The sequence below is a fragment of the Ovis canadensis genome, chromosome 19 (assembly GCF_042477335.2).
Source record: "Ovis canadensis isolate MfBH-ARS-UI-01 breed Bighorn chromosome 19, ARS-UI_OviCan_v2, whole genome shotgun sequence".
Lineage (NCBI taxonomy): Eukaryota > Metazoa > Chordata > Mammalia > Artiodactyla > Bovidae > Ovis > Ovis canadensis.
Genome location: NC_091263.1, coordinates 65119374 through 65140751, shown reverse-complemented (window position 1 = coordinate 65140751; position 21378 = coordinate 65119374). Strand labels below are relative to the sequence as shown.

General features: G+C 57.0%; 4 protein-coding genes across 19 annotated transcripts in view; 1 reads left to right on the top strand and 3 right to left on the bottom strand.

The window, feature by feature from the left end:
- The window catches only part of RNF123 (ring finger protein 123), a 28468-nt gene extending 17367 nt beyond the window's left edge, over nucleotides 1-11101 (top strand). For all 10 annotated transcript variants that reach the window (XM_069562332.1, XM_069562331.1, XM_069562333.1 and 7 more), the window contains 13 exons: nucleotides 2938-3115; nucleotides 3858-3932; nucleotides 4083-4170; nucleotides 4258-4345; nucleotides 4426-4510; nucleotides 5734-5873; nucleotides 5979-6167; nucleotides 6252-6327; nucleotides 6537-6621; nucleotides 10118-10260; nucleotides 10408-10502; nucleotides 10612-10697; nucleotides 10769-11101. In XM_069562332.1, the coding sequence (XP_069418433.1) occupies nucleotides 2938-3115; nucleotides 3858-3932; nucleotides 4083-4170; nucleotides 4258-4345; nucleotides 4426-4510; nucleotides 5734-5873; nucleotides 5979-6167; nucleotides 6252-6327; nucleotides 6537-6621; nucleotides 10118-10260; nucleotides 10408-10502; nucleotides 10612-10697; nucleotides 10769-10889 (1449 nt within the window). In that variant the 3' untranslated portion in view covers nucleotides 10890-11101. The remainder of the gene's footprint in view (nucleotides 1-2937; nucleotides 3116-3857; nucleotides 3933-4082; nucleotides 4171-4257; nucleotides 4346-4425; nucleotides 4511-5733; nucleotides 5874-5978; nucleotides 6168-6251; nucleotides 6328-6536; nucleotides 6622-10117; nucleotides 10261-10407; nucleotides 10503-10611; nucleotides 10698-10768) is intronic.
- Nucleotides 6926-9839, bottom strand: AMIGO3 (adhesion molecule with Ig like domain 3). Its single transcript, XM_069562346.1, has one exon. The coding sequence runs from the start codon at nucleotides 9346-9348 to the stop codon at nucleotides 7807-7809; it is 1542 nt and encodes a 513-aa protein (XP_069418447.1). The 5' UTR covers nucleotides 9349-9839; the 3' UTR covers nucleotides 6926-7806.
- On the bottom strand, nucleotides 11071-13545 carry GMPPB (GDP-mannose pyrophosphorylase B). 3 transcript variants are annotated; one of them, XM_069562354.1, is made up of 10 exons: nucleotides 13380-13545; nucleotides 13139-13272; nucleotides 12943-13023; nucleotides 12807-12855; nucleotides 12527-12669; nucleotides 12159-12317; nucleotides 11994-12072; nucleotides 11792-11919; nucleotides 11526-11708; nucleotides 11071-11450 (listed from the first exon to the last, which is right to left on the bottom strand). In XM_069562354.1, the coding sequence occupies exons 2-10, from the start codon at nucleotides 13265-13267 to the stop codon at nucleotides 11319-11321; spliced, it is 1083 nt and encodes a 360-aa protein (XP_069418455.1). In that variant the 5' UTR covers nucleotides 13268-13272; nucleotides 13380-13545; the 3' UTR covers nucleotides 11071-11318. The 3 variants fall into 3 exon arrangements, with proteins under 3 accessions (XP_069418455.1, XP_069418456.1, XP_069418454.1); XM_069562355.1 differs by having other exon boundaries at nucleotides 11530-11708; nucleotides 13380-13501; XM_069562353.1 differs by having other exon boundaries at nucleotides 11071-11708; nucleotides 13380-13501.
- A 296-nt stretch (nucleotides 13546-13841) lies between these two features.
- IP6K1 (inositol hexakisphosphate kinase 1) overlaps nucleotides 13842-21378 on the bottom strand; it is a 36982-nt gene continuing 29445 nt past the window's right edge. For 3 of the 5 annotated variants that reach the window (XM_069562350.1, XM_069562351.1, XM_069562352.1), the window contains exons 4-6: nucleotides 20076-20257; nucleotides 17824-17999; nucleotides 13842-17280 (exon numbers count right to left, since the gene is read on the bottom strand). In XM_069562350.1, coding sequence (XP_069418451.1) covers nucleotides 16747-17280; nucleotides 17824-17999; nucleotides 20076-20257 — 892 coding nt within the window. In that variant the 3' untranslated portion in view covers nucleotides 13842-16746. Of the gene's footprint in view, nucleotides 17281-17823; nucleotides 18005-19891; nucleotides 20258-21378 lie in introns of all 5 variants that reach the window. The other 2 variants (XM_069562348.1, XM_069562347.1) reach the window with 1 other exon arrangement.

The following is a 21378-nucleotide window of genomic DNA, read 5'->3' as shown; positions in this document are numbered from 1 at the left end:
CATGCCCATGAACTCAAGCAGATACCGTCCATGGGCCACAGTTCCCCGTTCCAGCTCTCATGGTCCCTCTTAGAGGACCAGTCTGTCCCGCCTGCCCCCGGGCCTGCTGCTGGTCCTCCTCTTCTCCCAGCACGTCCAGGGCGCTTGGCCTCCCCAGCCTGAGTCTGCTTCTCAGACTCCCTCCATTGCCTGCTGTTAAGGACACTGGGTTGTTCCCTCCTCACTCATTCCCTCATTCATTTAATAATGTGCCCAGATCCTGGAGAATGCCACATGCCTTCGTGACCTGGTAGCTCAGCAACAAACCAGAAAGCTGAGTCTGCCCTCCCAGGACAGACGAACAGACAGTGACTCCTGCTGTGACTGTTTTGACATCCCTCTCCCGGCCCTGGCCCCCAGCACTTGTTTTATCTCCCCGGCTGCCCTGGCATCTCCCCTGCAACCAAGCGAGCGCCCCTGGATGCTCCCCAGGTGCCTGTGTCAGGGCATCTGTTCACCTTCGTGGACATGCCCCTCCCGCATGAGTGGGTGATCACAGCCCTGTCTCTACCCGGCCGTCTCTGCTTGCTCTCTCTTCGGGTGGCTCCTCCCCAACCCAACCCACCTGCACCTGTCACCCCTCTGCTCCAGCCCCAAAAAGATGGGCACTGTCTTCCCACCACCAGGATTTCATGCCCATCCACCTCCCTCCATAGGCAGTCTTGCCACCCCTACCCTCACTGTCTTCTTCACTCTCCCATCTCTCTACCTTCTTTTTGAATCATGATAAACTATACACAACATAAAGTTTACCACCTTAACCATTTGAAAAAATCATGGTAACATACATAGGTGGCTTACCATCTTGATCATTTTAAATGCATGGTTTAATAGCGTTGTGTGTTTACATTGTTGGGCAGCCACCGCCAGAACTCTCTCCATCATCTCCCCAAAGTGAAGCTTAGACCCACTAACTCCCCACTGCCCCCGCACCTCTGTTCCCAGTCACGGTTCTCCTTTCTGTCCCTGAAGTTGACTGCGCTTGGTACCGCGCGTAAGCAGACTTTTGGTCACTGGCTTATTTCGCTTTGCATTACGGTCTCACGGCCCATCTGTGCTGTAGCATATGTCAGGATGTCTTTCCATTTTGAGACTGAGTAAATAAATATTCCGCTGTGTGTGTATCACGTGTTGTTTACCCACTTATCCCTCTGTGGACATTTGAGGGATAGCCCTCTTTTGGCTATTGTGAATAATACAGCTGTGAACATGGGGTGCTAATACCTTTTCAAGATCCCATTTTTTAAAATTCTGTTGGGTGTATACCCAGAAGCAAAATTGCTGGTTCGTGTGGTAATTCTATTTTTAACTTTTTTGAGGAACTGCCGTATTGTTTCTCGTAGTGGCTGCAGCAGCCCCAGTAGCAGGACGCCGGGTTCTAATTTCTGCCTGTCCTCACCAATAATTGTCACTGAAAAAAATGTTTCACTAATAATAATCCTAACCTGTGTAAACTGGTACGTACTTATGGTTTTGACTCACATTTCCCTAGAGATTAGTAACGTTGACCTTGCTGGGTATTTTATATATCCTTCGTTGAAGAGATGTCTAGTCAGTCCTTTTGCTTAGTTTTTAATTTGGTTGTTTTTCTGTTTTTGATTTGTACGAGTTCTTTCTGTATTCTGGATATTAACCCCTTCAGTTCAGTTCAGTCGCTCAGTCGTGTCCGACTCTGTGACCCTATGAATCGCAGCACGCCAGGCCTCCCTGTCCATCACCAACTCCCAGAGTTCACTCAGACTCACATCCATCGAGTCAGTGATGCCATCCAACATCTCATCCTCGGTCGTCCCCTTCTCCTGCCCCCAGTCCCTCCCTCAGAGTCTTTTCCAGTGAGTCAGCTCTTCTCATGAGGTGGCCAAAGTACTGGAGTTTTCAGCTTTAGCATCATTCCTTCCAAAGAAATCCCAGGGCTGATCTCCTTTAGAATGGACTGTTGGATCTCCTTGGAGTCCAAGGGACTCTCAAGAGTCTTCTCCAACACCACAGTTCAAAAGCGTCAATTCTTCAGCGCTCAGCCTTCTTCACAATCCAACTCTCACATCCATACATGACCACAGGAAAAACCATAGCCTTGACTAGACGGACCTTAATCGGCAAAGTAATGTCTCTGCTTTTGAATATGCTGTCTAGGTTGATCATAGCTTTTCTTCCAAGGAGTAAGCGTCTTTTAATTTCATGGCTGCAGTCACCATCTGCAGTGATTTTGGAGCCCAAAAAAATAAAGTCTGACACTGTTTCCACTGTTTCTCCATCTATTTCCCATTAACCCCTTAGCACATTACAGTTGACAAATATTTTCTCCCATTCTGTGGGTTGTCTTACTGCTCTGTTGATTGTGTTCTTTGATGCACATTTAAAAGTTTTAAAAATATTAATTTGTTTGGCTGCACTGGGTCTTAGTTGAGGCACGTGGACTCTTTAGTTGGGAGCACAGAGTCTTAGCCACTGGACCACCAGGGAAGTCCCTCGCCCCCATGGCCCCTCTGTGCCTCCACACTCCCAGCAGTCCAGCCCTTTGCTGTCCTGGACTTGGCCATGGCCATAGCTTCCTTGCAGCCTCATCCCCACTTGCCCCTGCAGCCACTTCTGCTCTGGGCAGCTTCTGATCACAAGGCACCCTGTCACTTAAGGCCTTGCGTACCTTAAAACAGTGCAGACAGGCTTCTGGCCGGGGCTGTAGCGCTGCCTTGCCAGGCTGGTGGCCTGTCCTGCCTGCCCAGCAGTGCTTGATCACACCTACCTGAGCTCCTCTCCCGCTTCCTGGAGTCTAGCCCTTACGTCGTGCTCCTGGGAGAGTTTTCCTCATCCCCCAACTGGGCTGCACCCCATGTCACTCCCTCGCCTCCTGCTCTACAGCAGCCTGGCAGTACCTGTCCGCCCCACCTCCCCCCGCAGGAGAAGATGCAGGACATTTACTGGCTGCTTCGAGTCTGCCTGCGGACCATCGAGCACGGCGACCGCACGGGTTCTCTCTTTGCCTTCATGCCCGAGTTCTACCTGAGCGTGGCCATCAACAGCTACAGCGCCCTCAAGAATTACTTCGGCCCCGTGCATAGCATGGAGGAGCTCCCAGGTGATGGGGCCATTCAGGCTGGGAGGGGGCAGAAAAGCGGGCCTTCACAAAGTGAGCCCCAGGAGCCCTGTTCTGAGCCCCCACGACCCATAAGCATACATCCCACACGGGCTCAGACAGCATCACACAAGCGTCTGCACAAGTCCCACTTGGCGGAGAGCCCTGTCCTAGGACCAGCAGCCACAGACCTAACAGCTGCCCCGTGCGTGAGGAGGAGAGCAGACAGATGGAGTAGAGGGCGTGAGGGCCCCGCCCCGCCCCACCCCGCCAGGACTGTCACTTCCTTCTTGGTGCTGCTGTGGCCCAGGAGCCAGCCGGCCTCTCACCCTCCGCCCTGGCACTGACCATGGGGTGTGGCATCCCACGCAGGGGCAGGTGGGCTTGCAGATCACAGCAAGGAGCGGGGCCCCTGCTGGTGGCCACAAGGAGCAGGGGCTTCTCGCAGACCCTGGATTCCAGGATGGGCTTGGGTGGATTAGGCTGTGGGCTTTTAGGCTCCTGGCCTGTCCCCTGCCCTGCCCTCGGCCTCGGGGCCTGCCCAGCCCCCTTCCTGAGTCTGTGCCTTAGTCTCTGCCCAACCATTAGTGAACGTACTGCCAAAAGTCCCCAGATGGCAGCTTGGGCCCAGACTGGCCCTTGTAGCTGGCTCTGGAGCCTGCTCCCCAAGCCCACCCACCAAGAGATGTGCCTGCCGCTGGTGTCCGCACTCCCCACCAGCTCATCCTGTCACCCCAACGTGTAGGCTACGAGGAGACCCTGACCCGTCTGGCCGCCATCCTTGCCAAACACTTCGCAGACACACGCATCGTGGGCACTGGTGAGGCACTGGACAGAGGGCTCGAGGGGATGGGCACGGGGTGGCACCCCGGGCTGGCCATTTTCTGCACAGATTGCCGCCCAGGTGGGGGTAAGACATGGGCACCAGGATCATGCCAGGCACCTGCTGAGGTGTGGCCTGTCCTGGCAGACATCCGGGACTCACTGATGCAGGCCCTGGCCAGCTACGTGTGCTATCCCAACTCCCTGCGGGCCGTGGAGCGGATCCCTGAGGAGCAGTGAGTGGGGGTCCGGGGGCAGGGGCAGGCATGCTGCCCTGCACAGCACGAGCCTCACCCCGGGCCCACCACCCATTGCTCTCGCAGGCGCATCGCCATGGTGAGGAACCTCCTGGCTCCCTATGAGCAACGGCCCTGGGCCCAGACCAACTGGATCCTGGTTCGGCTCTGGCGGGTAAGGCTGGCTGGAGGGGAAGTGGCTATGGCTGGAGGGGTTTCCCTGCCCCACTGACCTCCTGCTGTCTCTACCCCCAGGGCTGTGGGTTCGGGTACCGCTATACGCGGCTGCCACACCTGCTAAAAACCAAACCTGAGGATGCCAATCTGCCCAGCCTCCAGAGTGAGTACCCAGGTCTGGCAGGCAGGGGGCCCTCACCCGCTGCTCTGAGGTTCTCACAGACTTCCCTGCTTCTCCCAGCCCCAGTCCTGGGCTCGTGGTGGGCCCCAAACTTCCTGTCCATCCCCCAGGGTTTCCATTCTCTCCTTCCTCCAATCCGAGGACACTCTGGGACTATCTCTGCAGCCCCATGGGTGCTGGCAGCTCACGCACCGAGTGCACCCTGTCCGTTGTCCTCTGACCCAGCTCCCTGACCTCCAGCCGTGTCCCAACTCCCATCTCCTCTGCCCCTTTACTTCCACCTGGTGGTCCTGGATCTTGGATGCCTGAGTCAAGGCAGGGGCACAGACTAGGGGCTGGCTAGGGCCCCAGAGGGTGTCCATGGTGTTGCCTGGAGGAAGGGGCCATTTATTGGGAGCAAAGTGTTCACTGTCCTGTGAGCCCGAGGACCTTCATTGGGCCCAGCCCAGAGTCTTGGGTGGTCTAGCTTGCAGAGCCTACCTCCCCCACGCTGTACCTGCCCCACAGTGGCTCGCTTTAGCCCACAGGGTGTTTCTGCCCTTGTGGGCAGTGTTTGGGCCTAATGGGGTCCCCAGAGACCAAGGGCCTTGTGGCAAGTCCTTGCCAGTTGCCTTGGTCCTGGCTCTAGGGTGGACCTGAGCTGCCCGTGGAGAGCAGGGGGGCAGATCCGCGTCCTGCTGCTGACGGAACTATTGATTTGCTTGGGGGAGGGCTGGCCAGCCTGGGTGCGGCTGAGGGCTCTGGTTACTGCTGCGTGTCAGCCCAGACTTGGCGCCCACCACCTCAGCCATCTGCCAAGGCCACGCCAAGGGCAGCAGAGGACGGGAGAATGGCAAGGCTCAAAGTAGGCTCTTGGGGAGGATGGCCTTGACATGAGTGGAGATGGCTCTGGGCCGCCCTGTCTGTCTAGCACACCCTGAAGGGCAGGTGACTGTGGACTTGCTGGTGCTTGGGGGCCATTCCAGAACTCGGGGTGGGTTGGGGGTTGGGAACAACGGCAGCCTGTGGTTGGCCCAGCAGAGGGAGGGGACAGGTTTAGCCCTAACCCCTGCTAGCGCTGCACGCTGTGCCCAGAGGTTCCCAGAGAGCCGTCTCTCTGCGCTTAACCAGCAGCCCCGTAAGGGAGGACAGAGGCGGGCAGGCGGGGCCACTGACCAGGGTGTGATGATGCCCAGCCACCGCCCCCCCCCGCCCTGTGCCCGCAGAGCCCTGCCCCTCCACCCTGCTGCAGCAGCACATGGCAGACCTGCTGCGGGAGGGTCCGGACGTGGCCCCCAGCTTCCTCAACAGTGTCCTTAACCAGCTCAACTGGGCCTTCTCCGAGTTCATTGGCATGATCCAGGAGGTGGGTCACAGGGGCGCCCTGCGGGCTGGGGGTGGCAGAGGACGGGGCACCACCTGCAGTGTGGGCAGACCCCTGACGGATGCCCGCCCACGTGGCGGGGCTCAGATCCAGCAGGCTGCGGAGCGCCTGGAGCGGAACTACGTGGACAGCCGGCAGCTCAAGGTATGCGCCACCTGCTTTGACCTGTCGGTCAGCCTGTTGCGCGTCCTGGAGATGACCATCACGCTGGTGCCGGAGATCTTCCTCGACTGGGCCCGGCCAACCTCTGAGATGCTGCTGCGGCGGCTCGCACAGGTGTGTCCATCTGGGCAAGGGGTCAGGAGCCTGGGGACACCCTAGTGGTGAGCTCCCCCCCACCAACGGGTTCCTGCCCCACAGCTGCTCAATCAGGTGCTGAACCGGGTGACAGCAGAGAGGAACCTCTTTGACCGTGTGGTCACCCTGCGGCTGCCTGGTGAGGATCCAGAAGCCCGGGACCCAGCACGCTGCCGGCCTCGCTTCCTCTGCCCGGAGCAGTGCTGCCTGACCCAACAGCCTGCACCAGACCGCCGGGGCCTGGCATGCCAACCTAGCTCAGCCGTCTGCGGGGAGGACGGAGGGAAGCGCTGGAGCCCCTGCAGCAAGAGCACTTTCGAGGCTCACCCCCCACTCCCTTCCCTGCAGGCCTGGAGAGTGTGGACCACTACCCCATTCTGGTGGCAGTGACCGGCATCCTGGTGCGACTCCTGGTGCATGGCCCAGCCTCAGGGTGAGTGCTGGGGAGTGTGCTCCCCTCTGGGGGTGGGCGGGGCCTTCCTGAGGCTCATCCTCACGTGGGCCTCAGTCAGGCCTGGGCACCGAAGGAAGCTAGAAGAGGGGTGAACCCAGTAGCGAGTAACTAGGTGGCCGTGGCAGCAGCTCGGAGCAGGAGAACCCAGGACCTCAGCAGCGCAGGCGCCCTGGCCTCGGGCACCGAGAGTCAGTGCTAGGGGTGGCGGTGCCATCCTACCATGCCAGGACAGCCCTACTGGGCTTCAGAGCTGAGCACACACACCTGGGTCTGAAGCCTCCAGCAATGAGCACGTACTGCCTTTATTGAGAAATCCCATGACAGCTGGATCCAGGACACTTGTGGGCCCCCTGGCCCAGCCCCCCTCCCTGGCCTCCCCACAGTGGAAGCGGTGAGATGCGTGTGAAGCCAGGGCACTACTTTAGCCATTAGGGCTGAGACTAGTGCCAGCCCTTAAGAGCATTCTACCCTCGGGGGACAGCGAGTTCCAGATGGGCCCTCTGGTCTCAGCCAGGCTCGGCAGGCTTTTTACAGACAAGCTGGGGGCACAGGCCGTGGCGCCCCTTACTGCTGTCTTGCAAGCCCATGGGAGAGGGCCTGCCCTCGGTGGCCTGTGATGCCCCAGGGGGTCCCTTAAGGAGCTTACTTGCTGCTTGCCTGCTCACCAGACTGCGTGGACTTGTGAAGCTTGAAGTAGGCTGAATGTAGCTGCACGGGGAGCACATTTCACCGGAGCAAGGGCTTGGAATTTCCTCTTTGCGCCCTGCGGGTGGGGACTGGTCTTCATTTGAAGTCCTCCTCCTCCTCCCCTGCAGGCTGCTCCCTTCCCCTCCCCTTGGGGTTCGGGAAGTGGTCACCATTCTCCATAATGGCTGGCTGCCTTGGCCCTGCCACTCATCCTGGGGCTCTAATTGCAAGGGCTCTTCCAGCTGCGCCTTGGTTCCAATCCTCGTGGGCACACGTAGGCCCTGCTAGGTCCCGGTGATGGGGAGAAGCAGGAGAGAGGTAGGGGACCTGAACTGCTCTACCAGTGAGGGGGTCCCTGAGGGAGGCTGGAGGACCAAGCCTAGGGCTTCCCACCGGCAGCTGGCAGTTGTTCGGGCAGCAGCTGGGAGTAGGGCAAGCAGTGGGCAGGCAGCGGCCTCAGTGGGGGCCATGGGCAGCCTAGGTCATCACCAGACCTTCAGAGGCTGTGGAGCTAGTGGACTCGGAGCCGGCCTTGAGCCGCAGGCCCGAGGGATTGTAGAGGTCGAAGTCTTCAGCTACCGCTAGCTGCACACGACCATTGAGGCCCCTCCTGCCAGGCTCCAGAAAGACCACGTGCTTGTGGACACTGGCTTTGCGGCTGGGTGCGTCGGGTGGCGTGGTGCTAAGCACCGAGGACTGTGCGCTCAGCTCCCGGAGCGGGCTGGGTGTCTGGGGCCAGCGGCGGCAGCGGTGGCAGCAGCGGCAGGTGCGGAGGTAGCAGCGGCGGCAGCCAGGGCAGGGGGGCGCGAACAGGTAGAGGAGCACGAGCGTCAGGCCCACGGCGCAGCCCAGCAGCGTGGTGAAGCCAGTGTTGAAAGCATTGGGCTCCGGGTGGGGAAAGGCCACGCTCACGTTGTACTCGTGCGTCTGGTTGTGAGGCAGGCGGGGCCCAGTGGCCAGGCACACAAAGACACCCTCGTGCCACGGCTGCACACTCCTGATGGCCAGGCTGCCATCGGCCAGCACGGCGATGCTGCCATTGCGAGATCCTGGTGCCACGAGCAGCTCGTGCTGCGGGGAGACCCAGGCCACGCGCAGGGCTGGGGCGCTGGTGTTGCAGTGTAGCCGCAGGGACCGCCCCACCTGCACGTGCAGCTGCTCTTCTGGCCGCTCCAGGTCCTGAGCCAGGGCCACCGAGCAGTTCTCGAAGACACGGCTGTGTGCAAAGAAGCGCACGCGGGAGGCGGGTACCTTGAAGGCCTGGCAGGTGTACTCGCGGGCAAAGTCGCTCACGGCGCTGAGCCCCCGCTGGTGCCAGCGTCGCAGCAGGTGGTAGAGACGGCAGTCACAGGGTAACGGGTTGTTGTGCAGGTAAAGGCCATTCTTGAGAAAGGCAGGCAGCGCAGCCAGGTCAGGCACAGGGGTGCGTTCTATGTGGTTGGAGGAGAGATCCAGAATACGCAGGTGGGCAGCGCCCAGCCCATGCAGGTGGTTAAAAGAGAAGGATGAGAGTTCATTGCAGCCCAGGTAGAGACGACTGAGCGTGCCCAAGTGGTGGAAGGCACGTTCGTCCAAGTGCGCCAGGTGGTTATTGAACAGAAACAGCGTCTCCAGCGCTCCCAGCCCGTCGAGGTCGTGGCGGCCAAGTGCCCGCAGAGCGTTAGATGATAGATCGAGCAGCCGCAGGCCAGCACTGGCGTTGGTGAAAACTCCCCGACCCAGCGCCTCCAGCTCATTGTGATTTAAATGCAGGGCGCGGAGCCGGGAGAGGGGCGCCAGCCAGCCGGGGGGCAGGCGCTGGAGCCCATTGTGGCTCAAGTCGAGGTCTGCAGCCGCGGCCGGTAACGTAACCGGCACCTCCCGCAGCCCCAGGCCGGCGCAATCCAGCAGGTCGGCAGCACAAACGCATTTGTGGGGACAGTTATGAGGCTCGTGGGGCAGGAAGCTGTCCGAGTCCTGGGTGCCTAACGTGATACGCAGCAGGCACAGTAGTGTGCTCTGCAGCACCAGCCGGGCCATATCGGAGGCTGCCGGGGCCAGGACAGGGCAGGTCCGTGGGCGGCACAGATCTGAGACTCACCCGCTTCTCCGGTGAGAAGTGCTGGGCGACGGTCAGCGAGCCAGGACGCGGGCTCTGTCTCGCAAGGCCGACTAGTTCCAGGTTTGGAGATGTGAGTTGAGCCACGCCCTTTTCGGGCTTCCCCAGCTCCCTCCTGAGTGCCTTCCTGAGCGCGCTCAAGCTTCTAAATACTCCGGGGGAGGCGATTTCTCAGGGGGCGGGGCCGCCGGCTCCCATTGGCTCCCACTGGAGGGGCGGGGCAGCCGCGCCCCGCCCCCCGCGACCGTAGTCCTCGCGTGGCCGCCAGGGGGCGCGAGTTTGGCCGGCGGCTTTCCAGAGGACCTGTCTCCCGGAAGAGAAGAGGAAGCCTGGGAGGTACGCCTTCCAGCTGCTTTTTTTTTTTTTTGAAGATAAACGTGTATTAGGGAAATGGTGTTTTCCTTGAAGAACTGTGTATGAGGGGCAGGTGTTTCTTTTGTAGGGTTAGTATGTGAGAGAGAGCAAGTGGACTTTCACCATCTCATGGTGGTGCCCTCTTTGACCTGCTCAGGAGCGGGTCCTTACTGGGATCTAGGACTTTACTGGGAGGATCAGAGAGCAGCAGGGAGATAGGGTGGGACGAACAAGGAGGTAATGGGAATGGGCTGGACTTTCACAGGACCCCACCCCTCCAATAAAAAGAATTTCAGGCCCAGGCTTCTGACTTCCCTTGTGCCCTCTCCTATCTAGGACCGAGAGAGCCACGTCAGTGCTCCTGGCTGACCCCTGCTTCCAGCTCCGCTCCATATCCTACCTGTTGGGGCAGCCGGAGCCCCCAGCCCCTGGCACTGCCCTGCCTGCCCCTGACCGGAAGCACTTCTCCCTACAGAGCTGTAAGTGGGCCAGGGAAGACAGGGATTTGGGGCTGGGTCAGGTCAGTCGTCTTAAGAGCAAATTCCCAGGCTGGAAATACTCAAGAGGCACTGGGTTCTGAGGCCACATTTGGCCTGACACCTCCTCCCACCCCACCCCCGCCACAGATACAGATTACATCAGCGTGGAGGAGCTGGCCCAGGTGGAACAGATGTTGGCACACCTAACCTCTGCATCTGCGCAGGCGGCAGCTGCCTCCCTGGTGAGTGGGGCCACAGCAGCTCAGTACATGTCAGCACAACTGTGTGTGTCGCGCACACCCACTTGTCTGGGTATCTGACTCAGCCTACCCTGCACTCTGCTCCCTGCAGCCCACCAGTGAGGAAGACCTCTGCCCCATCTGCTACGCTCACCCCATCTCTGCCGTGTTCCAGCCCTGTGGCCACAAGTCCTGCAAGTACGTGGGCCCTCGGGCACAGGGGGTGGGGTCGGGGCTGTACCAGCCACTGGCACGCCCTCCCGTTGCAGAGCCTGCATTGACCAGCACCTGATGAACAATAAGGACTGCTTCTTCTGCAAAGCCACCATCGTGTCGGTGGAGGACTGGGACAAGGCCGCCCACGCAAGTGCCACTTCCTCAGCTGCCTAGGCCCGCCTGGCCCACACGCAGGAACCTCCACCCCTCAACTCAAAGCCAGGCTGGGCCCTCTTCATGAGCCCCTGGCCCCGTCCCCCTCCCCACCCCATCCCACCTCCTCGCCTGTGTGAACCGCATCAGCAGGGGCCCAGCTGTGCCCTATTTGTGCCTCAGCTTGATTTTCAGTCAGGGCCGCAGTGAGCATTAAATTATTATTCCATACAGTCCCGGCCCAGTTGTTCTTAAGGGAGTGGGCTTTGTAGGGTATGTCCAACAAGGATCTTGTCAGATTATGTCCATGGGAGAAGGCAGGTGTCTGGCAACTTCAGCCTCGTCCAGTCCTCCCCAGTCACATGGCAGCGAGTCCAGGGCCTTTGGACGTGTCGAGCCAGAGTTCTCCTTGTCACTGGGAAACGGGCTCGGCCGGCCCCGCAGCAGCCCTCACATGATGATGCGCGGCTCCGGCACCGACTCGCCAATGGATTTGTGGGGCAGCACGCTGGCCCCGTTGAGGTAGAGCTCGTCGTTGACGATGACGTCCTCGCCCAGCACTGTCACATTCTCCATGCGCACCTGCGGGGAGGAGGCAGGCACGGCAGTGAGGCAGGAGCGGTCCCCACCCTCCCCACCGAGCCCCGCTGAGCGTACCCACTGGCCCACGCGGCAGCGCCAGCCCACGATACAGGACTCCAGCCAGGAGTGGGAGCGGATGTGGGCGTCTCGCAGCACGGTGCACCGCCGAATGCACACGCCATCCTCCACCACCACACCAGGGCCCAGACTCACATTGGGGCCGATGCTGCAGTTCTCACCGATACGGGCACTTGGGTCCTGAGGACAGTGGAGAAAACCCAAGTGGGCCACCTGTCCTCCAGGATGGAGGGGACAGATCATGGGCTGGGCAAGGGCCTCACCACCAGCACGTTGCCCACAATGCCAGGGCCTGAGCACAGCTGCTCAGGATGCTTCTGTCGCAGTGACTGTAGGAAGAGGCACATGCCGGTGAGGAAATCCTTGGGCTGCCCAATGTCCATCCAGAAGCCTGCAGGGGAAGAATGCATCAGGAGGCTCAGCCCAGCCACAGACCACCCCCACCCGGTGGCATCCCTGCCTCACCCTGCAACTCCATGGCATAGAGCTGCCCTTCCTTGGCCATGACAGGGAAGATCTCCTTCTCAATGGATGTGGGCTGCAGCTGTGAGAGTGGGCAGCTCGTGAGCAGGGCCATGGCAGTGGTGGCCTGTCCTACCCCAGCCCACCCAGCAGCTGGCTTCTACACACCTGGATGCGCCGTAGCACTGAAGGACTCAGGATGTACATGCCTGCATTGATCTTGTTGGACACAAACACCTGCGGCTTCTCCACGAACCGGTGAATGCGGCCTGTGTCTGCCTCACACACCACCACACCGTACTTAGAGGGTTCCTCCACTTTGGTCACCTGAGTGCAGCGGGACTTCAGGCCTAGTCCAGTACTCCTGAGCCTTGATGTACATGCTGTCCTAAATTTCCCATGCTTTGTCCCCAATGTTTAAAGACAAAAACTGCACAGCTCTACACCCACAACACCACTGGGTAGTTAAGGCTGCAGAGTGGGAGATGCTGGGCATGAGGACATGAATATCAGAGAAAGAAAACGTGCTGTCTTACCAGGATGGAGCCCTCCTGACCATGGTGCCGGTGGAACTGCACCATGGCTTCGAAGGGGAAATCGCAGATCACGTCACTGTTGAGGACGAAAAAAGGGTCTGCAGTCTCACAGAGCAAGTCTCGGGCCAGGGCCAGGGGCCCAGCTGGGGGAAACGAAGCGGCCACCATCATCTTGAGGGTCTGGGCCCCTGGAACCAGGCTCAGCAATCCCCATCCAAGCGTAACCTTTCCCTTTCCTGGCCCTAAACCCTCTCCAAGCGATCACTCTGTCTCTCCTGACCTGTCCCCAAAGGCTCCTCTTCGTGGGACATAGAGATTCGGATTCCTAGCTGGAAGGGAGAAACGCCTCCGTCAGTTTCCTCTCATCAGAGCGAAGAGCAGGGACCAAGGGAAAGGGCCCAAAGTCAGTACCTCACCTTTTGCTCCTGCGCTTTCATTTCCTTCTCCAACACCTGAGACATATAACTCACGGCCAGAATCACGTGGTCCACGCCGGCCTGGGGGATAGAACAGCGCCGGCCGCCAGGCGGGCTCAGCCGAAGGCACGGACGTCCCCGATCCCCAATCCCTGGCCAGTCCCACGACCTACCAAGACCCCGACCCGGGCCTTACCGCAGCCAGCGCCTCCACTTGATGCAGCAAGATGGGCTTATTGCAGAAGTCCACCAGCGGCTTCGGGATGCTTAGCGTCAGCGGCCGCAGACGCGTCCCATAACCGCCCACCAAAATCAGTGCCTTCATTGCACCTGTGGGCGGCCGAAGAGTGAGTCCGAGGCTCCGAGGTGTCCACGGCCCGCCTAGCGGAACCCTGCCGCACACTCCCGCCGCCGTGCCCTTCACTAGCCAGACTGACCAACTGTGACTCTGCCCTGTCCGCCCAGTCCGCGCTAACGTTAGCTCCGCGGCCACAGCAAACTGGGACGCCACGCCGGACGGAGAGCTTCAGGCTCCTACCTCCGGCTGGCGGCGGGCGGGAAGTGACGTGGGGCTCGGGCAGACCAATCAGCTATGGTATACGTGGCACGCCGTCAACGTAGAGACGCCGGGACGCGAGGCTCCGACAGACGCAGCCAATGAGAGCCGAGCGCGCCGAGCTGCCATGGGAACCGGGATCCGGACCTGCGGGTCAGCTGGCCATTGGCGGATCCAAAAGCGCAGCTGGCGCCAAGGGCGAGGCTTCCTTTGCGCCGCGCCCCGGCAGATTCCGGCACCACCCCGCCGGACCGGAAAAAAGGGGCAGGGCCGGGGGCGCGGCTGGGCCTCATCAGGCCAGCCGCCCGGAATCCGCGGGTTTTCTCCAAGACATGGACACGCGTCAGTTTCTAGCGGCTTTATTTTGACATACACGACCTCAGACACAAGCGGGGCGGGCAGCGCTAGGTGTACAGAAAGGGTGGGCTCGGTGTAAGGCCTGAGCACTCCCTCCCCTGCACGCAAGGTCCCGAGAAAACGCAGCCGCGCCCAGACGCGACCGGAGCCACGTGTCATATCCGGGCGCAGGGCTTGGACGGCGTGGACAGGCTTAGGCAGCTTCCAGGAAAGTGGATCAGAGAGCGGTCCTCCAGACGAGGCCTTGTAGTTCCCCGAGAAGCAAAGGAACCAGGCCCTACCCACGGTTCTCCCCCAAATTTTCCCCATTAAAACATTTTTTAAATTGGTACAAACAAAACCAAATCGAACAGTTTTAAAGTTCAAAACAATCTGCATCTAGGAGTGTGCATGTGACCAGATAAGAGCAAGGGAGCAGAGGATACCGAACAAGCCCAGGCCTTTGGCCCCTTAGGAGAATCCCCACGCCCACTGCACAGGCCCGGATGTGAGGGAGGGGTGGGGTCCCTGGCAAGTTGCTACACTGGTCCCCTTCCTCTTTAAGCACCGCCCATCCCACCCCGCTAGGGGGCTGGTATCGACTTGGCCCACGGAAGCACTATAGAGAGGGGTCACTTGGACACCCCAACCCGTGATCCCGTCTTGCACTTTGGTCCCAAGTTGGGGCTGGGAAGGCAGGGCCTGGCAGGGACAGGGCTCTCTGGCATGGAGCAGGGCAAAATAGTGGCAAAGAGCGAGTGCACACACATGCCCCCCACCCGTTAGGTAACGGGGCTGTGTCTTGCAAGTGTTCAAAAGTGCTGAAAAGGGACCCTGCCCTGGGGAAGCAGCAGCAAATACCAGCCCTGCTCTTTTACTGCCGGGAAAATACTGCATATGAGTGGGTGTAACCTCTCTCACAATGAAGAGCAGAATGGGGCAGCAACTCCCACAGGACACTAATTCAGGAAGCACGGCACATCCCCACACTGGGGAGGTGCCATCAAGTGGGTCCCAAGTGGGCCCAGACCCTTTGGTTTAGCCTCGGCCTTGCCAGGAAATGACTAGCCACACTAAGGAAGAGCTACCCCCCCCCCCCGCCCCCCATGGCTGAAGCCACAGAATAGTACAGGAGAGAAGATGCTCTTTACCGACAAGAAACAGACAACCTGCTCCTCCTGGCCCCCAGGAATGGGAACCTGCCCACCAACGGCACCAGGGTCAGAGGGCCGAGAGAGGGGATCCCATCGTGGAGCCCATTTAAGCTATGTGAGGCTGCGTCTCTAAGGAACTGGGAAAGTAGTCCATCAGTTACCGAGGCCTCTCAGACTCAGGCTGGCAGGCTTACCGTTAATGCCATAACAGGGACATGCTAGCAGTGACAAAGACAATGGCCCTGGACTCAGAGGGGAGGCCACTAACCTCGGCAACAGCTAGGGGAGGTCCTGGCCACACCTACTAGAGGTGGCAGGTCTCTGTGCCATTACGGGCTGGCAGCAAAATCACTGAAACCATCGCCAAGGAAGGGGTCACCCCCTAGAAGTCTTCACTGCGGCACTGTCAGTGCTGAGTGCCGAGGGGGCCATGCTGCAGGCTCACAGAGACGGTCTGAGCTAGCAGGGAAACTCCTCCGACTCATTTTGCTACCACTTTTTAAAAGGTAGCACCCGCTGAGGAAGGGCACAGGGGCAAAAGCTCACCTCAGAAATGGGGAAGAGGATATTCTGCTGAGGGAAGCATCAGGGAAATCAATACTCACTACTGAACAAGGCTACACCTCAGGGGAAAAGATCACAGGGGCTGGCACATGGACGAATGGACAGACGGATGGACCCCAGTACTGGTAAGACAAAACTCTAGTTAGCAGAATCTGGGCATCTGCACCCAGCGCCCAATGTCCTCAAAAGCAAACAAGCTTAAAATTCTCCCTCATAAGCCTGGAGCTCCTCACAGTGGGATGCTGCCTTTAGCTTGGCCTGGGGAGAGGTTAAGACCCTGAGCGGACCACGGCCTTTGAGCCCCGGAAGGAGCAGTCTCTCCGAGGCAGCAGAGCTGCCCAAGAAGCCAGAGGAAGCAGATTCCTGCCCACAGCCCAGGGGCTGCAAATACTGTCTGGGTCAGAGCCGTCAGAGGCCCCAAAGCCTGCTGGGAGGCTGACTCTCCTTAGCACACAGAGCAGGGACCCCTCCAGTGGGGCAAGAGGGGATGGTGTCCTTAGGCAAGGGATCTTGGTGAGAAAGGCTGGCTGGGGTGTGCAGGCAGGAGCAGGTTCAAGTGCCAAACAGTGCCTGGGGATCCCAGAGCCTGCCCTCTGCCATAGCTGGCTTCAGCACAGCTTCACAAATCTAGCCTCATGCCAAGGTCAGAACCAGGAAGGGTCCAGCTGTGTACAGTTGGCCCCGTGGTGCCCTGGGAACACCTGTCAAAGAGATGGGTGATACCCACAGCACAGGTTACAAAGTCCCCCACGAGATGGACACCCAACCCTCTGTGACTGAGGAACCAGGGGTGAATGAACATGGAAGGGCCCTGCACCAACCCAGGGCTTCACCCTGCAACTAGCAGGACCCTGCAGTCACAGACCCCAAAGACCTGGGCAAAAGAAACCAAAGTCCAAGGGCAACCTGTCCCTGCTGCCAGGCCCACCAGGGGCACCTCTTCCTTCCTAAGTCTGCCTGGACACAGCAGTTAGAGCTGTCAAGCTAGGCAGCCTGGCTGAGAGGACGTGTTCTGCCCTCCGTCACTTTATATATATGGATTCCAGGCTACAGCTAAAAACATTTCTTTTAGTTTACACCAAAGAGAAATATAACCCTTTAAAAGCAAGTCTGTGTGTCCTCACGGCAAGTTGAGAGCAATGGTCCCTGCCTGCGGGTGGAGAGGAAGGGGGTCCGGGGGACCCCAAGCTGGGCCTACTGGTTCTCGTCCCGCATCTGTTCCATGATGCTGATGAGGTTCTCCAGGCCGAACACATAGCCTCGGTCGGGCCCGTCATGCACTGTGGGGTCATCTCGGAAGCCCTTGAACGTGCTGTGTGCAAAGTCGATCATGCGGACGTCCACCTTGGGCGGAGAGAAGGGGCCTGCCTCCGGGCTGGTGCCGCTGAGGCTGGTGCTAGGGCTACAGGGCGGGGCCACCTCTGGGAGGCTGGTGTCCAGGTGCTTCAGACGCATTTCGGACCGGCGGTCCAGGTAGGACTCAGACCGGCACTCCTTGCCGTCATAGATGACCAGCAGGGAGCTGGAGTAGAAGCGGTAGGAGGCCTGCCGCTCTAGCACAGCCTTCAGGCCCCGCAGTTTGCTCAGGATGGGCTCAAAAAGGTCACGCCGCAGGTCCAGGCCGTTATGCAGGTACTGATAGAGCGCGTTGCGGAAGCCTTCGATGGAGAGCCCACGGCCATAGTATTTGTTCCTGCAGAGGTAATGCCCCGTGTCCAGCTGGTACACCTAAAACCCCAGGAGACAGGCGCGTCAGTACCAGGGAGGTCTGAGGACTTCATGGGGCCCTGGGCAGGCGCGGTCTGGAAAGGACTTCTGACCAACCTGCGCTTTTCTGCTCCACCCTGCACAGCTGGAATGAGCAGGCCAAGTTCGCCCTGATCTTTCCTGTGGTGAAGGCAGGAGAGTGTGGAGACCAGGCCTGCAGGTGTTCCGCCATTACCTGTGGGGCCCTCCCGGAGACCAGCTGGATTCAGACTAGGAATATCGTTCGTGCTGACAGACAAGAGTCTTAGTTGCCCCAGTGTCAAGCCAACAGGCTCTCACAGCGGTTCTGCACTAGAGCCCACTCCAGGGTCCCCGGGTAAGGACGAGAGGGCTCAGGGAACAAATCTGCAAACAGGCACTCAGCGACCCCCCAGGGGACTCAGCCTCCCAGAGGAGATTCTGGCCCACTGTGGGCTAGGAGGACCCCCGGCACAGACACCAAGCAGGCACATACACACAACCCCGAACACGCAAGCACCTAGGTTCTCGCCAAGACCGGCTCACCTGCATGCCACAGACCCTGACGCCCAGCGTCGCCGACGTACTCTGCTCGCACTTCCGCATCTGCCGCGCAGCCTTCTCGGCGGACGCGTCATCGCCATGCTGCCGGGTGCCCATCTTCAGGTCCAGCACGCAGGGGTACTTGAAGTGGTGCACCACGTTCTCAAGCAGGAGGAACTCTGGGCTGCGGTCAAGGGGAGTAACAACATACTCGCCAGCAGTCCCAGCCAGGAAAGGACAATCCAGTTTTACTCCAAAAGAAGGCACTCCCTTCTAACGTAATGTGTGTTCACCTCACAGACTCTCAAATGTGGGTGTCACACCGCTAGCTTATTATTTCTTTGAAAACATTTTTATTATGGGAAAATACATACACCATTTACCAGGTTAACCATTTTTAAGTATGCAACTATCCCTGCCATCCAATCTCCAAAACCTTTTCATCTTCCCAAACAGAAATTAGAAACTGTTCAGGAGTGTGTGTGTGTGTGTGTCTGTGTGTGCGTTCCTATGAACACATGTACACATGTGTATTTTTCCTTTCCCAATAGATAATATTAACACAGTAACTCCTATTCCCGCCCCACCCCTCATCCCCTGGAAACCACTATTCTACTTTCTGTTGCTATGAATGTGCCCGGCCTAGGTACTTCGTATCAGCGGAGTCATAGAATATTTGCCCCTTTCTATCTGGCTACTTCACTTAGCAAATTGGTTTCGAGGTTCATCCATACTGTAGCATGTGACAAAATTTCATGCCTTTTTATGAATGATTTTTAATTGTATGTATTTGCCACAGTTTTTGACGTCATCATTTTAATTTCATTCTTTAGCTCTGTCTTGCAGGCATACATAAATAAACCAAAGAAAATTTGGGAGTTTCACATACATCCCCAGCACCATCAATAAACCAAGACCCTGCTCAATCCAGTGCCTCATTCAGGCATAATGTAGCTCTACTGCAAAAATGATGACTCAGATTTAACATTCCCAAACAGGAATCTTTAGAAAAAGCTGGATTTAAATTTCTCTCTTGCCATTTTCTGACTAAACTTCAAGCCATATAGTTAAACTTATCCCTTAGTACTTCCAGGATCTTCTGTTTACATCCAGGTCTTCATCTACATCTCCTGTCTGCAATGATCTTAGATAAAGGTACTGGTTTGTCACAGGTCTGCCAACAGTCATCATCGAGGCTCACAGCCGAGCCCTCAGTTCCATATTTTGGACTATGGAGCAATCACCTGGTCTTAGAGGGTAAGCCCCTCGGCATCACTTTGATGATGAACATTTTAATATCCTCTAATCCTTTCAAGAGTAATGTGAAATTCATTACGTACGGCTTTTAACTAGCCTCATTGCCTGCTATGATTTATAAACAAGCAACAATAAAACTCGAAGAAGGCTGCAGTAGTATCTCACAATGCCTGAGGGCGTAGGACCCTGCCTTTCCACTCACTGGCTCTAGGCACAATACTTCATCCCCCCATGCTTCCATATACTCATCTATAAATGGGAGTCATAACAGTTTCTCCCTCAAAAGAGGGGAAGACTGAGTAAGTACATATGAAGTGCTCAGCACACTTCCCCTCAGTTTCTCAGTACGTCTTAGTTATTTATTGTCCACTGTTTCAAAACACTAACTGATTTTAAGAGTTCTCATTTCATAATACTTTTTTTACCTCTGCTCTCTTAAAACTATTTTACATTGGTATACTGTTTATCTTTAGAAAAAACACTAAAACACTTTTTTAAAAAAAAATATGTTGGGGGGAGAAATACACATGGGTACATGTGTTCATATGCGCACACACACACACACACACACACACACACACACACCCCGATTCTAGACATGCACTGACAAATATGGTAGCCACTATCCAGACCTGATGACTTAAATGCAGATTTTAATTAAATAAATTAAAACCTGAGTAACAGTCACAGCAGCCACATTTCAGTAACAGTATGGCTAGTGGCTACCACAGATTTCAGCATGGATTCTTCCATTGTCACAGAGTTCTACTGGATAGCACTTTTCTAGACTGTCAAGTTTAAGCTTCAGTCTTACCAGGCCCAAAACGCAGGGGAGTAAAACAATGATGAAAATATGAAGAAGAGCCTATGGAAAAGGGAGATAAGAACAGAAGACGAGCGCCGGGACAGGGCGGCTGACCACGGTGCTGGGAGGCGCCCTGGCACAGGAGCCGCGGCCCCAGGCAGCAGGCGCTGCCGGAGGAGCGCGACAAGGATACTGTAGAGCTTCCGGTCCTTGGACTCGGAGCGCATGCGGCTCAGCTGCTGCTTGTGACAGCGCAGGCTCCAAGGGTTGTGGCTGATCTTCTCAGAACTCAGACCGCTGTTGCCATCTAGCATCTGGAAAGGGACATCTGAGTGGCTGTGTAGCTCCACCTTTGGACTCTTTGCCTCCTGGGGGCTAAGAAGGAAGAACACACACATTGCTAAGGGGCTCAGACGAGTCATCCTCTGGGGTCTCACTACATAGGGCTGGGGAGGCCTGGATCAAGTCTAACATGCCATCCACGATCTTTCTGATGGGTGACACATGGCCCCAGAGGCATGAGCCCCTTCAAGTGAGTAAACGGTGTAAGCAGTAAGGAGCCAGAGTGTGCAGCCAGCGCTGCTAAACTGATCTGATCTGATGGCAGAGAGAACTGTTGCCACGTCTGAGAAAAGCCCTGATTCTAAGTCAAGTCACAGAGCTGTCTAGCTACTGATTTTTTTTTTTCGGCCATGCTGCACAGCTTGCAGGATCTTCATTTCCCTGGGCTCGAACTCAGGCCCTCGGCAATGAATGTGCCAAGTCATAATCACTGCACTGCCATGGATTCCCTCACTGAAACTTATTTTTGAGTGAGATTAAGTATGTACAAAGTAATTTAATCATACAATTTTGATTTCACTTTGGTTCAAAAAGCTCACATTATTTTTTGTTTACATTAGTTTTATTTTACAATTCAGTAGTTTTTTAAAGTATAGTCACAAGGTTAGAAAACATCACCACTATCTAATTTTCATAAATTTTCATCACCCACAAAACAAATCTTGTCACCATTAGCAGTAGCGACTTCTCATCAGCCCTACCCCCTCAACCCCTGGCATTCACTGACCTACTTCCTGTCTCTCGGACAGAAAAGATGTGGATTCACCGATTCTGAACATTTTAAGTAAATGGAGCCATACAGCACGTGGTTTTGTATGATTGGCTTCTTCCACTTCACACATGTTTTCAAGGCTCATTCACAGTGCAGCCTGTATCAGTATTCCATTCCTTCTCGCTGCTGAGTGATATCCGACACCACATTTAATTCATCCATTCATCAACTGATAGACTTTCAGGCTGTTTCCAGTTTGGGGCTATTAGGAATCACACTGCTATAAATATTTGCGTACACAGTTTACACGTGACTATTTTCCTTCAGTTCTCTTGGGCATATACCTAGGAGTGCAGTTGCTGCATTTAACTTTTGAAAAACTGCCTACATTGTCTTCCAGAATGGCAGCTATTTTACTATTTTACATTCCCATCAGCAACAT